This window comes from Herpailurus yagouaroundi, unplaced genomic scaffold (assembly GCF_014898765.1).
Source record: "Herpailurus yagouaroundi ecotype Mexico unplaced genomic scaffold, PumYag 29, whole genome shotgun sequence".
NCBI lineage: Eukaryota > Metazoa > Chordata > Mammalia > Carnivora > Felidae > Herpailurus > Herpailurus yagouaroundi.
The window spans coordinates 113,383,052-113,400,178 of NW_024412377.1; the positions used below are offsets into that span (position 1 = coordinate 113,383,052).

General features: G+C 37.2%; 1 protein-coding gene across 2 annotated transcripts in view; it reads right to left on the minus strand.

Moving 5' to 3' along the window:
* The window catches only part of RAB3C (RAB3C, member RAS oncogene family), a 303,174-nt gene that overhangs the window by 152,306 nt on the left and 133,741 nt on the right, over positions 1 to 17,127 (minus strand). For both annotated transcript variants that reach the window (XM_040452683.1, XM_040452677.1), the window contains exon 3: positions 6,553 to 6,671. In XM_040452683.1, the coding sequence (XP_040308617.1) occupies positions 6,553 to 6,671 (119 nt within the window). The remainder of the gene's footprint in view (positions 1 to 6,552; positions 6,672 to 17,127) is intronic.

A 17,127-nucleotide genomic window follows, 5' to 3' on the forward strand; every position in this document is an offset into this window, starting at 1 on the left:
TTCACCTGTTTGAGGTGACTCTTGGCCACTTGTGTCATTGCTCTTGCTAAACACTTCTGCAAGAGCTCTCTTGGACGATCGCCTGTGTTATCAATACAAGAAAGGCATAACCCAGAGCAGCTCACCTGTGGCCAATACCATAGTCTCTTGCCTCCCACACCGAAGCTTCCCTCTTCTACTAAAATGATTCATCCATGTATGTGGAACTTGGACTCCTCTCTCCGGCTGCCCTGAGACTGTATACTTTGTAAGAAAATATTAACATGAAAGCTTTTTCCACCCTAATTCCAGGGAATGAGGGCTAAAACAATTATCCTCTCCTGATTCTTGAGTGTGACTAATTCTGTTTCATTAACCATACTGTATATGTCTTTTATGTGTCCTTCCTCACAGTCTTTTTGAATACTTGTACACTCTATATAAACTTATATATACATAAGCTCACAGTGAGTTTTGTTTTATATTAATTTTGTAGAACTTTGGAATTTGGCCAAGTTAAAAAGGATATTTTTATTTAATTCCTCTAATAAAACTCCACTGGAAAACTGAAAGCATAGTCTAATGTGTTTTCAAAAAAGAGATCGCTGCCATTTCCTCCAATAAGTTAGATCGCTGCTAACTTATTGCTATTTTCTCTAAGTCTCTATACCTACCTTTTTAACAGATTAGAATTTGTGTGTAATGAAATTATAAAAAAATTTAACACTTAATCTAAATTTCCCTATAGTTGGTTTAAGAATTTTACAGAGATCACAGCAAACAACTATTGTTTTTTCCTTTTGGTGCAACTGAAGAGCATTTTGTTACGAGAAAGTATTAGAAACTTCAGCTGCAAATCACTTTCATTTAATTTCTTATTTTTTGCTATAAATGTTTTCTGTTTTTGGGTTTTTTTGTTTGTTTGTTTGTTTTTGCACCCATAAGATAAGCACTTGGAGACCAGTTTTTTAGAGAATATGTTCTTTTGTGCTTGCTTTTTTTTTCTTTTTTGAGAATACTTTATTTCCTATTGTAGAAAGTCACCAATGAATATTACTAAGCTCCCTCCTTTCCCCATTGTTGCTTAGTCATGGCCTGTATGCAAAGAAAGCTTGAAATGCTGAAGTGGATTTTTTTTCCTACACAGGTTTTTTTTTTTTTTTCCCTTACTATACAATTCTGTTTTTATTCCTTAAACATTTTCCAAGGTTTTTGATGGGTCAATTTTTCAATGAAGAATACTTTTTAAAATACCTATTTTGTGATGTTAACTATGTTAAATAGGGGACACAAACAAATAAGATAGTATTTCTCTGCAAATAATTTAGAATCTATTAAGCACTTAAGACAAGTAGATACTTCAGAATGATAAAAAGTTGACTATAAATAGTGCCATAGCAGCAATATACGTAACAATATTAAACCTTTTTTGGGGGAGAGGACGAATAGAACCATTAATTGCAGACTACGGCAGTCTGAAATAATTTTTTATCTTCTTTTGGAATATTAACAAAGAAAATGCTTGCTTCTCTATAGTTCTTTGGATTATCCATTCAAAACATAAATTGTACTTTTGTACAGTAATAGATTACTATGACTCTACTTATATGAGGTACTTAGAAAAGTCAAATTCTGGCAACAGTAGTTGCCAGAGGCTGAGGAGAGAAAATAATAGGAAGTTATTATTTAAAGGGTATAGAGTTTCAGTTTTGCAAGATGAACGGTTTTGGAGATGCATGGTAGTGGTGGTTGCGACAACATTAAGAATGTATTTATTGCCACTAACTTTACACTTAAAAAATGGTTAGGGTCGTAAATTTTGCCATGTATATTTCACTACAATAAAAATTCAGAAAAAAATTTATAAGATTATACTGTATTCAGTACTAGAGAAAAAAGGATTAATGAATTCACAGTTTAATACAGAAGAAAAAACATAATCAAATAACAAGAGCCTGCTAGGTTCCTTATGTGATCTGTAGAAAATATTAGGATGCTATGGATGCAGAGATTAGGGTGTGAGTAGTACTGTCCCTTGGGCTTGGAAAATGGGTGGATAGGAAAGGGGGGAGCAGTATCTTCAAAAGCTTCACAGAAGAGTTGACATTTGAGCTGGTCTTAAAAGGTGAATGAGTTGGAAAGATAACAAAGAAGGTATTCCAAGAAGAGGAATTGAGAAAATTTTTCTGATTGAAATAAAGAGCCAAAGGAGGAGAGTGGCAGGAGATGATTTTAGTGAAATAGATAAATGGAGGCTCCACTGTTTACCATGTTCGGATTTCATTTTGAATGAGTGGCCTTAATCAGAAAGTGGCTTCAGGATCATTCATGAAGCTTTCAAAAATATATATAGCCAGGGGCGCCTGGGTGGCTCAGTCGGTTAAGCGGCCGACTTCAGCTCAGGTCATGATCTCGCGGTCCGTGAGTTCAAGCCCCGCGTCAGGCTCTGTGCAGACAGCTCAGAGCCTGGAGCCTGTTTCAGATTCTGTGTCTCCCTCTCTCTGACCCTCCCCCGTTTATGCTCTGTCTCTCTCTGTCTCAAAAATAAATAAACGTTAAAAAATTAAATATATATATATATGTATATATATGGCCAAATAAATATATATTTATCACTGAAGATGTGGCTTAGTATGTCCAGAGTGGACCCTGGGCTTCTTCATGTTGTCAAAGGTTCACAGTAATTCAGATGGGCTCTAGGGAGCACTATGATAGGTAATAAAACATTACTACAGATTTTATTTTTAAGACATGTTAAAGTTCACTAGGTCTGATGGCCATATGATATAGAATGTGGGGTGAGTAGGACCTAATGGTAAAAAGACAAGATAGAAGGTTCCTAAAGTAGATGAGAGCTAATGACAGTCTAGATGAAGACAGTAGCAATAGGGACATAAGATAAGAATAGATTTGAGAGGCATGCAGAAAGTTAAAATATTAGACTTGGTGGTCAATGAGCTGTGATGTGTAAAAGAAATCAAAAACAGTGCTGAGACTTCTATATCAGAGAACCGGGGGATCTGAATTTACTATCCATTAACTGGGATAGTAAATGATGGCATAAATAAAATGTCTGGCAGATTGTCAAGAGTGGGTACTCAATAAATATTTGTTGAATGGATAAGAAAATTCTAATAATAATGATCATACAATTGTGGATGAATAAAAATGAGTAAGTAAGGATTGGTTTATGGATGGACAAGGGTTTTGACAGACCTACATGGTGTAGAGGCAGTAGGCTGTGAAAAAGGTATGCAAAGCAGGTGTGACATCAAAGGAAAAACCGACAAAGGTTGGAAAGTTTAGGATGTGTTGTAGAAACAGTGAATAGATCAGTTGGACTCTAGGATAGTGAGAAGAGACTGTAAAGACACAGCGGATCCATAAATGTGGTGTGTCTGAAAGTCAGGCTGAAGAAACTTTAATTAATTAAGTAGGTGATGGTAAGTCAAGAATTTTGGGCAGGGGTCTTCCAGTGATCTTTAGGATCCTATTCCTTTGGAAGACTCTGATAGCAGCAGTGGGATAGGATAGCTTGGGACAGGAAGAAATCTAAAGGGAGAAAGATCAGTTAGAAAGGCTACTATGAGAGTAGAGGGAAAAAAAAAATCAGAAGAAGCAATGATGGTCACAGAAGGAATGGAAAGCCAGAAGCAGAATCAAAAGATATTCAGGAAAAATTAATATTCAAGATCAAGTTCCAGATTAGGATGGTTGGAAGTTAGAACTGGATTCAGGGTGGACCGTGGGTGACAGAGTGTTGTGGTCTCAATGAGAAGAAATAATGATGTCAGGCAGGTGAGCAATTTCAGGCAGAGATCATTGATTCCGAGGCACCAGCAGGATATCCAGGTGAAGAAATATTTTGGGCACCTGGAAATGCAACACAGCAGCTTAAAAGATAGACTGGAGCCAGAAATGTAAACTTGGGAGCCATCTGGTGTAAGTGATAAATGATATGTGTGAGTGGGTAAGATAGGCAAGGAAACTAAAAATGAGCCCAACTGAACAAACCATGGGGGTACACTTACCCTTGGCTGAGTGAGGGAAATCTTGGAAGTAGAAAGGGAAGCAGTCCTAGAGTGAGACAAGAAGAATCTGGAAAATACTCCTCCCCTCCCCCACCCCAAAAAAGGAAACAGAGCTTCAAAAACGAAGAGTGAGTTAAGAGTCAAATAAGGAGTTTGAGGAAGAGGAAGACTGATGTAGCGCAGGTAGTCTGTTGACAGGTGAGGAAGCCTTGGTGGGGGAAAAGCTGGGTTGACTGGAGTAAGTGGGGGAAGGTGTGGAATAGGGCGTATGGACACTGAACTTCTCTACATCATTTCTGATACTAGAGTCAGGAGTATAGAGAGCTTGGGCTCCCGGCCTTATTGCCATTTGGTTTTAATGAACTCAATTCTTGAGGGTGCAAACAGCATTTGGGATCCTGAAGTTTGAAACGTGATTCAGGAACGCTTCCTGCCTGGGACTACTGGGTCTCAAGATTTCCTGGAGGAAATAATCAAAGTTAAAATGACCATTTTGCACAGCAGTATGTGTGCTGGAGCTGTGCGTGACAATTAACTAGATATCGCCACACTCTTAATTGAACCAGCCTTTCTATCACTGATTTGAAATGGTACTTTCATCATAAACTAAATCCCCATATAGATTTGTGTCATGTTTGTACTCTCTATTTCCTTCCATTCTGTACCAAACCTACTGGTATTTAATTGGGATTGCCTTTAATTTAAGAATTAATTTGAGAAGAACTGGCATTTTTACAATATTCAGTCTACTAAAAAGAAGAGTACTTAGGCCTTCTTTTATGTGCCTCAGTGGAGGATCATTACTTTTTCATATAATCCCAAACTTCCCCTTTTCAGTTTATAGCTATATATTTCCTTTTTGCGATGCTATTGTAAACGTATCATTTCTTGCATTGTGTGTGTGTGTTTATGTGTGTAAATGGAAAAGATGTCGGTGTTTTCTCGGATGAAAATTAAACTGTAAAAGCAATAATCTAAAGTAAGTTGAAGATTTTAATAGCATCCAACCTTAATTGAGCTAATACACATGTAAAAAAAATCACTTTTGGGTGCCTGGGTGGCTCAGTCAGTTGGGCGTCCAACTTTGACTCAGGTCATGATCTCACAGTCTGTGGGTTCGAGCCCTGTGTCGGGCTCTGTGGTGACAGCTCAGAGCCTGGAGCCTGCTTCAGATTCTGTGTCTCCCTCTCTCTGTCCCTTCCCCACTCATGTTCTGTCTCTCTCTCTCTCAAAAATAAATAAAAACATTTAAAAAATTAAAAAAAAATCACTTTGGATTATACTATCATGTAAAACAGAAAAAAATATAGTTTATTTCACTTCTAAGAAAATATTTCTGAGATAGAGAGAGTGCACACTCAAGCAGGGGAGAAGGGCAGAGGCGGGAGTGGGGGGAGATAGAGGGACAGAGAGAGAGAGAGAGACAGAGAGACAGAGAGACAGAGAGAGACAGAGAGAGAGACCCAAGCAGTCTCCACACTAGCACAGAGCCCAACATGGGGAACAATCCCATGACCCTGGGATCACAAACTGAGCTGAAATCAAGAGTCAGATGCTCAACCCAGGTGCCCCAGTTTATTTCACTTTTGTACAGCTAATGCTTCCTTGCAGAAGACAAGCCATATTTTCAGTTAAAATATGGTATCTGTTCAGTCCTGGTACCAGCAGCGGGAGCTCCATTTTCCTCCCAATAATACACAAAGCTCTAGCGAGACTCTGGCTCTTTCCACAAGAAAGCAACTCTGCTCAGACCTGCTGCTTGAATCCATGACCGTGACCATCAGCTCTTCCATGTCTCCTCCCAAGGTGCTGGTAGAAGAAGCTGAAGGAAGCTGCACCCAAGGGCACACGCTCTCCACTGCAAACCATACTCACCACGGACAGAGGGGTTTTCATAGAGATGGTGTAGCCATGGGTCAGAACATGCTTTGGTTTTATCTCTGCATTTATCTCAGTCCTTCAAAACTTCTCAACTTGAAGAAAAACTGAAAACTAACAAATCTAGACAAGGGGTCAACAAGCTTTTGCTGTCAACAGCCGGATAGAAGAGGTTTCAGGCTTTGTGGGTCATATGGTTTCTGTTACAACAACTTAATTAACTCTGCTGTTGCACTGTGAAAGCCATCACAGGCAATAAGAAAATGAGCATGGCTATGTTTAATAAAACTATTTACAAAACAAGCATTGCGCCAGATTTGACCTATGGTTCTCAGTTTCCTAATCCCTATATTAGACCAGTAAACTTCCAAACCATTCATTATTTATATTAAAAAAAAAATCAAAAGTCTCCATGGAACTAGGCATGACAGGATGCAAAGCACTGGAAGGTACAAAATGTAGAAAAATCACCAAAATGACTTCTTCTCAATCCCTAAACAACAGCTCTTAGCATAGCTAGTACATGTCTGCTTTATGAAGCATGAGGGAGATCACAGTATACAATAAGTACACATATTACGTTGCAGTGTGGTCAGTGCTTTGAGGAAGAAGAGAAAGTTGAATGAAAACACCATTAGTGATGGGAGTATTTGCTCCTACTTACCAATCCTGTACCGCATTGAAGGATTCTTCATTTGTGATGTCATACATCAAAATAAAGCCCATGGCTCCACGATAATAGGCTGTGGTGATAGTTCTGTATCTTTCCTGGCCTGCTGTGTCCTAAAAAATAACAATAATGATCTCTCAAAAAATAAGGCAATAAAGGTTTTAGGAAGTGATTAATTATTCCAAAAACAGTCATAATAGAGAGTCTAAATTGTGCTTGCAATGTATAACTATATATCTTTTTAGTCTTGTTTTCCCTAATGATTTCCAGATAGCAGCTCTACAATATTATGAAGAATTATTTTTTTGGTAGAGATCTAGCTCAAAATACCCCTTCTACATATGTTCACTCTATTAAACAGAAGATCACTATAGAAAATAAAAGAAAAAGAAAGATTATACATATCAGAACCCTGTAGCTTTTTGTACAGTTTAAAACCAGAAGAGTTCATTAGCTCCATCATTATGTATTTATAATCTAAGCAGAGGCCACTGTGGGGGAAAAATAATTTTATGAAAATTCCCTGCTTTTAAAAGCATACAGTTTAATCTCAGCTTATTCAACTGTAAAATGAGAATAAAAATATATGCTTCCTGTGGATGTTTGAGTCAAGAGATTTGGGGTTTCTGTCTTCCTGTTACACAACTAGGGTAATGTGGACAAGCCACTTAACCTCTCTAAAGTCTAGCATGTTTGTTAGGATCATGTAAAACGGTATATGTGAAGTGCTTCACACAAAACCTGGCATACGAATAGTAGTCAACAGATGCCATGTACTGGCTGTTGTTTTTGATGGCTGGGGAGTCAAGGCTAGCCCAAGAAGGGAGGTAGCAGCTTACAAATACAGGGGTTCAGGGCCTGCAGAAGAGATGGCATGCTATGGTGAAACCTGGGAATCAGGCAGATACATCAGTGAAGTCACCTGTATATGTCATGTATAGTTTAGTGTAGCTCAAGAAATTATTCCTCAATTCAACTGTTTCTTGCCCCTTTGTCTTCACAAGATCTAGGCTATCGCTTATGACACCATAGTCCCTGGTGTCCGATCTCCCGGGCTCTGATTTCTCTTTCCTAGTACTCTAGGTGCTGGGCACTTTGGAAAGAAATGTTATCTTCCTTCTGACTTCAGTCTGGATCGTCTTTCTCTTCTTCTCCCAGGAATGTCTCCATTGCACATGGAGTATAACCCAGGTCGCCCTAATAGCCCTTGTAGGGAAAGCTGATGTGTTGGATGACACAAGAATAGGATCCTTTGTGATCAAAATGAAACAAACATCTGAGTGTCACTACTGGGATGGGCTCATGTTGGAAATGCTATTCCTCACCCACAGGTATTCTCCTGTTTAGATGCTTACACCCCACCATAGACTAACCCTAAGAAACATGACCCTGCTTACAATTTTCTCCTAGTCTGTGTGGTATATTTTATTTGGCCCCTGCCATTTCAGAGAAGGGTGATCAAAAAAGGCTAAGGAAATCAGCAAGTGATTCCGGGAGAACATGGGGATATGAAGAAATTGAGAATTAGCCAAGCATGTGACTTTTCATGAAACCAAGAACAAGGACCAGGGAGATGTTTATGAGATGGTATTAGGGAAATACAGTTCCAAAGATAGGATGAAAACAAATTATGGTACCTAAAATAGCAAAAATAGAGCAAAATCTGTGGAAAAGATCTTTCAGAACGTGTCACCATTGGCTGAAAACAAAAAGCTAAGTACAGACTTTACTGCATGAAAATTTGACAATTCCTTGAATATAAAAAAAGGTATAAATCAAATTAAAATGATACATAATCAAATAAAGTGGGAAATATATTTTCATAGTACCAGAAGACCAAAAGTTACTATCTTTAATATGCTAAGTAGTATTAGAAATCATTAAGAAAAATGCTAAATAATCTAATTTAAAAATTATTTATATATAGGCACATAAATAGCTAATTAATCTTTAAAAAGAGTTGAATCCCAAGCATAATAATGCCACATAGGTGCATGCCTCCATAATAGAAGTTCCCTGGAAGTTACGTGAATGTTTTATTTTACTTTGCTTAATATTACGTAAATATGAAAATGTAGACAACCAAGATAAACATTAATATCATCAGCTGCATACAATTGAGATAAATATACAAATTTATCAGGCAGAAAGAAGCCAATCTTAAGCTTATGTGATATTCTTAGATATATGTTGGATTTAATTCAGTTAACATCATATCCAATTGTGAAATAAAGAAGAAAGTTAGAGAACCAAATTCCCAAAGACTATGTTTACAAAGCATGGTATAATCAGAGATTGTGTAATATATTTTGGCTGTTTGGGGAACTAAACTCCTCATAATTAATTTAAAACATCTACTTTCATCCTGGGTTCCTACTTTCTAGAATATGTTACTTATAAAATTACTTTTTTTTTCTTATTGTGAAGTAACTTTAAATGGTTTTCTAGTCCTTGGTACTGTAATGTTATTGTATGATGACAGATGTAGCTCCACTTGTAGTGAGCACAGCCTCACACATAAGACTTGTTCAGTCAAGGATTAGGGTTAGGGTTAGGGTGTTGTATACCTGAAACTAACATTGTGTCAACTATACTCAAAAAATTTTTTCTTAAGTTACAAAATGTGTAAAAATTAAAATGACAAAAATTCTGAAAATAAAAAAAGCTTTCTAGCATTGAGTAGTCTTCTCATAGGTTGGGGACCCCATTCCTGCTGCCCTCTCTATATAACAGACAGCTTTCCCCTGATTTTTCACTAGGAGAAAACAGCCAATACACCCAAGGCACTGCTAAAAGGTGACCCAGACTCTTTCTGTCAAGCATGTCTTCAACACAGACACTGAATAATGGTATGCTGGAAAACTATGACATCCCCTTCTTCTTGACCTCTTCCAGTGATGGCTTCTCTTTTCTTAAGATGTTAATTTTATTTTGACAGTAAAGAAACCAGTTCTAGCATTATAAAACATTCATTTCAGTCTCTGTGCTGTTAATCTTTGAGAGAGCAGAAATCAAGGCCCTATTGTATTATGATTGATATGTTACAGGGAACCACACGGTTGGATAGCCATTACCAAAATTTAAAAGTAGACAGAAACAGCTTATAAGAAAACCAGCTTACAAGAAAAAAAAAAAATAGAAACTTTCAGAAAGCACTCAAGTCACAGCAAGGGTCAGGGCCTTCTACTCCATTCTGATTTGAACCCAGAAACACAATCTAATTAGAGGTAGTTGTCACCTAAATGCTCTTAGGCGGAATAAGAAACTTCACCAAATAGGGGAAGTGTATTAGGAAATCTTCCCAAATACAAAGATAACAACAAAAAGAGTAAAACTAAGCTAAAAAACCAGACAACCAAGTTGGTTCTTCATTGGTTTTGAGCACTGAAAACAGCTTCAGAATTACAAACTCATTAGCATGTTCTTTCCCATGGTATCAGGAAGAAAAATAAGTCAGAAAAACACTTCATTACATTTGACATTTACTAATGATGATAGAAGGTTATATTTGAAAGAAAGAAACATTTTATAATGTCAAGTGCCACTAATGTAATTAAATGTGAGCAGTCTCAGAAGATAACTGGCTACAATGGTACTTCTTCTCAATTTGTTCAGAAAAATGGCTCCCAACCTTGGTTTTGCATTGTTCCTCTGCTCAGTTGATTCTGATAACTGGGGATACCTGCTGATTTTCTATAAATGAAGAGTTCCTATAATTGAAAAACACAACTGGAAATCTCTTACAGAGAAAGTGAAGGATAAAAATATGACTAAAACTGAAAACTGTCTTCCATGAAGGTTAGCTGTCATTTCTTCTCTTTTAAGAAAAATAAAATGATTTTAGTTGGCTTAAATATTGTGATTTCTCATCCACATTTTTAAGAGGAATTTTTGGCTTTAATGATAGATTTGATTAGCAAATACTTGAGTGCATGTCAAGAAAAGAACTGTAAAATATAAAACATTAGCAGCTTGATAAGTAGTAGCTAGGAACATTTTCAGTTTGAATTTTGGCATTTTGATCTCTGTCTTTGCCTTAAATTTTTTTCTGGTGAAATATTCTATTTTTTTTTTTATAACTGTATGTATTGCATTCTCAAACCCTTTGGGCTTACGCAGAGATAACATGCAGCTTTAAGATAAAGGACATAGCTTTCTATTGTAATTTGATTTTTGTTTTGGCAGTTACTCCTCTCTGAACTGGATTAAAAGGAAAATAAAGTAAACATTAGTAAAGGAATATAACTCAGATAACATCACCACAACTAAAACACATTTATTGAATGACTAGACAGGGAAAAACATATTAAAGGATAGATAATCCGAATACATGATAAAGTAGGCAATTTTACATGTGAAGAAACGCAATTGAACACATTGATGTTAGTTGATCAACAAAAGTAATTTAATTAAACTAGAGGATATAGTATGTGATATTATACGTGTGATATAATGCGTGACTTGTGACAACTAAAGAGGTTTTGTCAGCAGAAATGAAAGAGGAGGATCCTGCAACCTAAGATATAGACACACTTCACTAAATTTCAAAACAGACACAAAGATATGAAACGGAATAGTCAGCAAGCCTCCAAGCAAGTAGTAATCTCTTGTAGGAATTATTTGGAAGCATCAAATGAAGATTAAATGATGCTTAATACAGTTTAGTAACAGTGTAGATTGATTGACCCATTGATTCTTTTGTTCATTCATTCAAAAAACATTTCATGAACACGTATTACCAGTTAGGGACAGTGATTGGTTTATGTTAAATTTATTCTACCTATTGGAGACATACTTTTATAGATTTTAAAATTCTACACATTAAAGGCATTTCATTAATCAGAATATCATATTCCCTACATGGCTACAAAAAATTAGGTAAAATCATGAAAATACCATTTCTAAAGAACTAGACAGACTAGAGATTCAAAATTGTAAATGAGACCACCTCCTCAGTGGTGAGGTTCTCTCAATTCATAGCCACTGTATGGGGTGTATTGGGTTCCCTCCAAAAGATATGTTGAAGCCCTAATCCCCAGAACTTTTGAATCTGACTTGGAAATAGGGTCTTTGTAGGTGTAATCTAGTTAATATGAGTTCATTCCAGGGTAGGGTGGGCCTCAATCCTACGACTAGTATCCTTTGAAGAAGAGGAAACAGAGACACAGAGCACACAGAGAAGGTCATATGAAGGCAGAGGCAGAGACTGTAGTGATACATCAAGAAGCCAAGGAAGCCAAGGGTTGCTGGCAACCACCAGAAATAAGGAGAGAGGGATGAAATGAATTCTCTGCTAGAGCCTGAGAGAGAACGTAGCCTCGTCATCACCTTAAGGGGACTTCTAGTCTCCAGAACTGTGGGACAGTACATTTCTATTTTTTTAAGCCACCCAATTTGCAGTACAGGATTGCTGCTGGAGTCACTGACTCCAGTCTGGAATCCTCATGATCAGGGCAGAAGCAATATAAATTTCACAGCTACCCACATACCCACTTACTACTTTACAGAAGACAAAATACGGAAAATTAAAGGTAGCCTTATTGAGAAGCCTAACACAGTCTTGCTGCCTGAATTCATGAAGGATGCCATGCTAGAGTGCATTACTATATTCCACTTATGTAAAACTAATTCTGGGGGTGCCTGAGTGACTCAGTGGGTTGAGCGCCCGACTCTTGACTTCAGCTCAGGTCAAGATCTTAAAGTCGTGGGATCCACGCTGAGCATGAAGCCTGCTTAAGGTTTTCTCTCTCTTTCCCTCTGCCCCTCTCCTCACTTGCACTTTCTCTCAAATAAAATTAAAAAAAAAATCTGTTCACAAAAAGGTGAATTGATATACCTCTGGGATTTTAAAAAGTAGACTTTTATATATTTGCACACACATACATATATGAAGGAAAGAACAATGTTGCTTGAAATGACAAAAATTATATATTGCTTCATGTTGGTATTTTACCCCTAAACGAATGACATGCTATTATAGAAAAATGCAAAGTCATGAGGTATTCTGAGACATGAGCCTCCAAAACAAAAGCAACAACAAAATGGTGATAATCACATATCATTTTTTTTTTGTTTGATGGTACTTTCCCTCAAGGGTTAGGTTATTTTTTCATTTTCATGAACAGACAGGCATTAAGGAGCATTGCATATAGTCTCATAAATATAGTAAGCAAAACAAGAAGCTTAAATATTTTGTTTTCTTACTACATATTTATTTTTGGAATGAAGTAAAAACTTTTTTCTTAACAGCAGTTAATCTTCTGTCAAAAAAAAATTTACAAACCACTCTTCTCTACTGATCTGGTACAAACAGTCCCTTTCAATTCATTTACACACACTTACACAATCATCTGTAAGTCAAGCCCACATTTTAGAAGACAGAACTAACAAACTGGCCTCTAAATAGTTCTTCAATCAATTTAGATGTCCTTCCTACCAACTGTCCTTTATCCATCCTTCTTACACTAGTTTATTGATCAGATTTTCTTGTCATGATGTTTAGCTTTGAAATACCCAAACCTTCATTTTATAATGGCATCCACTTCTAAGTAAAACCTAATAAAATAAGCCTGAGGCAGAGGATAAAACTTGACCTATTATTTCTTGGCAGTGTTACCATGGCAATTCATCTTCCCTGGAAGAGAGGAACAGTCACATAGAGCTCTTTTATTGGCAGCCTTTGACTCCATTGTCAGTAAGACCCTAACATATCAACCAATAGTATGTTTCTGCTCATGAAAGTTAAGACACTTTCACTAAACACTAACCGCTCTTGTGAACTCTTTAAGACCTAATAAAACTCACAAAGCTGTGTAAAAGGCATCTTCACTCATTTTATTTAAGAGCTTGCTTTCTAAGAATGATTAACACAAAGACAGAGAAAGATGCCATTTTTGCTTTCTTTTTAATTAATCTCTTTGACATACTTCTTCCCAGTGGGATTTTGATTATGCTCAATTTTGTCAAAACCTGGGGCATAATACTCAAATGCAGGCATGCTCAAAGCTTTTAGTCAAGATGGTGATTGTTTTTCTTCACAAAACACGATCCAAAATGCTTACAGTGATCAAATGTTCTGTTTTAAAAGATAACAGGCTTTTCAGTGGGAATCTTATTGTTGTCCTAAAATTGGCAACAAGACTCAAACTAGACTCCTTGCAAAGGGATGGAACTGTCACTCACAAAGCCACATGCCAGTTGGAGTGGGTTGGATGGGTGTCTGTGTAGGCAATGGGAGTACTGATCTGCACTTGTGTGGGGTTCCTAAGGCCTGGAGAGAAATGGCAGGGTAGACAGGCAGGAGGGAGGTCTGACTTCCCACTGGTTAACAGGGCTAGGCTATGTGAGTTTCTCATGGATAAATAAACACCAAAGCAGGTAGCTGCGTTTGAGACATCTTGCCATTAACCCACTTTGTGAGAAGACTGTCTCCTGGATGAGGTGCACGAGTCTAGTGGTATACTAACAGGGAAAGGAGGCAGCTGAAGGAATGTTAGAAGGGAAAGGACCCTGAGCAAACTTCCATGTCATGTCACTGAACAGCAGGAGATCGCTGCAGGGCTCCCTGAACATCCTACATTAGAGAACCAGCATTTGACTATATGTTACACAGAAGGTGTGGACAACAGGACAGGCTTAGCTGGCGAAGCCAAGAAAGAATTACAATTCATCTCCCATTAGATAAAGCTGTCTGCCGTCTCCTTGTCTCCCAGCTCTCCTTCCACTTTTGACATGGGAAGAGTAACTACAAAAAGGAGGTACAGAAAGGGTAAAAGAGTGGGTCAAACCCCTTTTCTTATTACACCACCAGTCCCTAGGAATATAGCCAGGATTATGATAAGGAAAGAATCTGAGTATTAAATTGGATGTGACAAGCGCATTTTAAACTAAGCTCTGGGCTCAGCAATACTGAGTATTTTTTGTTTTTGTTTTTTAATAAGCCTTATATTTTTTAGAGAATTTTTAGGTTCATAGTAAAATTGAGTGGAAAATTGAGAGTTCCCCTATACTCTCTGCATAGCCTCATGCATAACCTTCCTCATCGTCAACATCTCCCACCAGAGTAGTACATTTGTTGCAACTAATGAACATACCTTGACATATCATTATCACTCAAAGTCCATAGTTTATGTTAGGGTCCATTCTTGGTGTTATATATTCTGGGTTTGGGTTTGGACAAAATTATAGTGACATGTATCCACTGTCACATTATAGTACCATACACTGCCCTAAAAATTTTTAGTTCACTGCCCTAAAAATGTCTGGGCTCTGCCTGAGCTTTTCCTTTTAAATAGGAAAAAAATGACTGGAAATGGTATCTGTTCAAGTTGTGGTTTGAGGATGGACATAGGACATTGAGCACAGTGTGACTGAAACAGGATTTCGATAGACATAATACTAATGTGTGATATTTAACATCAACGGATTTAGACTTTTCACCAGAGTAACCACCAGTGAAATAGAACAATGACAACATGAAGAATGGAGACATTAGCAGGACTTCATACGTTTCAGGGTATATTCACATTTATCATTTTATTTAATTATTCTGAGGTAGTAGACCATTTTATAGATGGTAAAACTGAGAAATAGAGAGGTTAGCCACCAGTTCTGAGTCATAAAAGTAGCAAATAACAGGAATCATACTAAGGCCAACCTTTTCTCACACACAGTCTACTCCTCCCCCCCAAATTTTAGGTTGACTATTGGACAATTCGGATTTTTTTTCAGTCTGGCTCTATGTTTGATGTAGTCATTTGGCTATTTAACACCTGTTTCATGTATGTGCTTTTTGATCTTTGTCAGCTTCACTTTTTCAAACTCCATTCATTCTTTCACCAGTGGTAACCACGACTGGTCCCAACACTCTGCTAAAATGGTTCATGCTAAAGTAATCAGTGACATCCTGACTGCCATATCCAGTGGTTTAATTTCTGTTTCTCATCCCAGTTGTCCTTTATCAAACATGTGGTACCAATGACAAGTCCTGATTTCTTTAAACCTGTTCTTCCAGAACATGGTTCTCTAATTTAGGGTGTAAAATGTCAAGATAGTATTAAGCGCGGAACAGTGCATAACATTGTTATGTAGAGTGGGAAACGGTAGCTGTTAAATTATTCTAAGTATTTGATTTTGGGGAAATAAAGATATTAAATTTTCATTTTAAATATAAACTGTGGAATTTTAATAATCACCTTATATATAACAGATACAACTTTCAAACTAATAAAGGAAAGAATGAAATTGGAGAAAATAAAAGCACTCAACCAATCCAAGAAAAAGCAGGAAATAAATAAATAGAATCAGGATGGTCAAGGCAAAGTCATAAAATAAGATGGCAAACATATAACCATATACAGTGGTAACAGAGTAGATATTAAAGGGCCAATTTCAACAGTAAAAATTTCTGATGCACTAGATCAAAAATCCTGTAAGAGGGAAAAATGTATTTAAAAACATTCTGTGAATTCAGAGCTGAAACAGACCTAGAACATTTAGATTTTCATTTACAAATCAGGAAATGAAAGTCCAGAGAGGCCAGTGAGATAATCAAGTTCATGCAGTTTATAAGTGCTGAATAATCAGGCGCATGGGTGGCTCAGTCAGTTAAGTGTCTGACTTTGGCTCAGGTCATGATCTCACAGTTTGTGACTTCGAGCCCAGCTACGGCTCTGTGCTGACATCTTGGAGCCTGAAACCTACTTGGGACTCTGTGTCTCCCTCCCTCTGTGCCCCTGCCCCACTCACATACTTGTCTTTCTCTCTCTCTCTCTCTCTCTCCCTCCCTCCCTCCCTCTCCCCTCTTTCTTTCTCTCTCTCTCAAAACTAAAGAAACATTAAAAAAAATTTTAAGTGCCAAATAATCAACAATAACCCAGATTTCCTGACTTGAAATACAATTCTCTGTTAAAATATAGTTTTCTATTTTTAACAAAAGTGTACCTAATCTTTATAGACTAAGTTCTGTATGCACCTTCATTCTTTCTTGAAAATACAAGGTCTACGTTCCAGACTACTGACATTTTTCTCCTAGAGGGTAGAGAAAACTGTGATGAATAATAAGGGTCAGAATATGACAATTAGGAGTGCCTGGGTGGCTCAGTTAGTTTGAGCGTCTGACTTCGGCTCAGGTCATGATCTCACACAGTCTGTGAGTTCGAGCCCCAAATCGGGTTCTGTGCTGACAGCTCAGAGCCTGGAGCCTGGTTCAGATTCTGTGTCTCCCTCTCTATCTGCCCCTCCCCCTCTCACATTCTGTCTCTCTCTGTCTCAAAAATATTAAAATAAATAAATAAATAAAAATAAAATAAAATAAAATAAAATAAAATATGACCAAAAAATACCACAGGTGATCTTCGCCTTGACCTAGCCTTATGAATAAACAATTTCTTGTCTACTTATATTTCTTTAAAAGGATGGAAGTGAAGTAATGAAGGATGAGAGAGAACACTGGATAACTTGATTTTCATCGTGGTAAAATTTGTGAGTTTTGATGTTGTAATCAAAAGATGAAAAACACCAGTGACACATGAGAGAATTACATTGCCTTTAGTTTTTTGTACAAGTTTG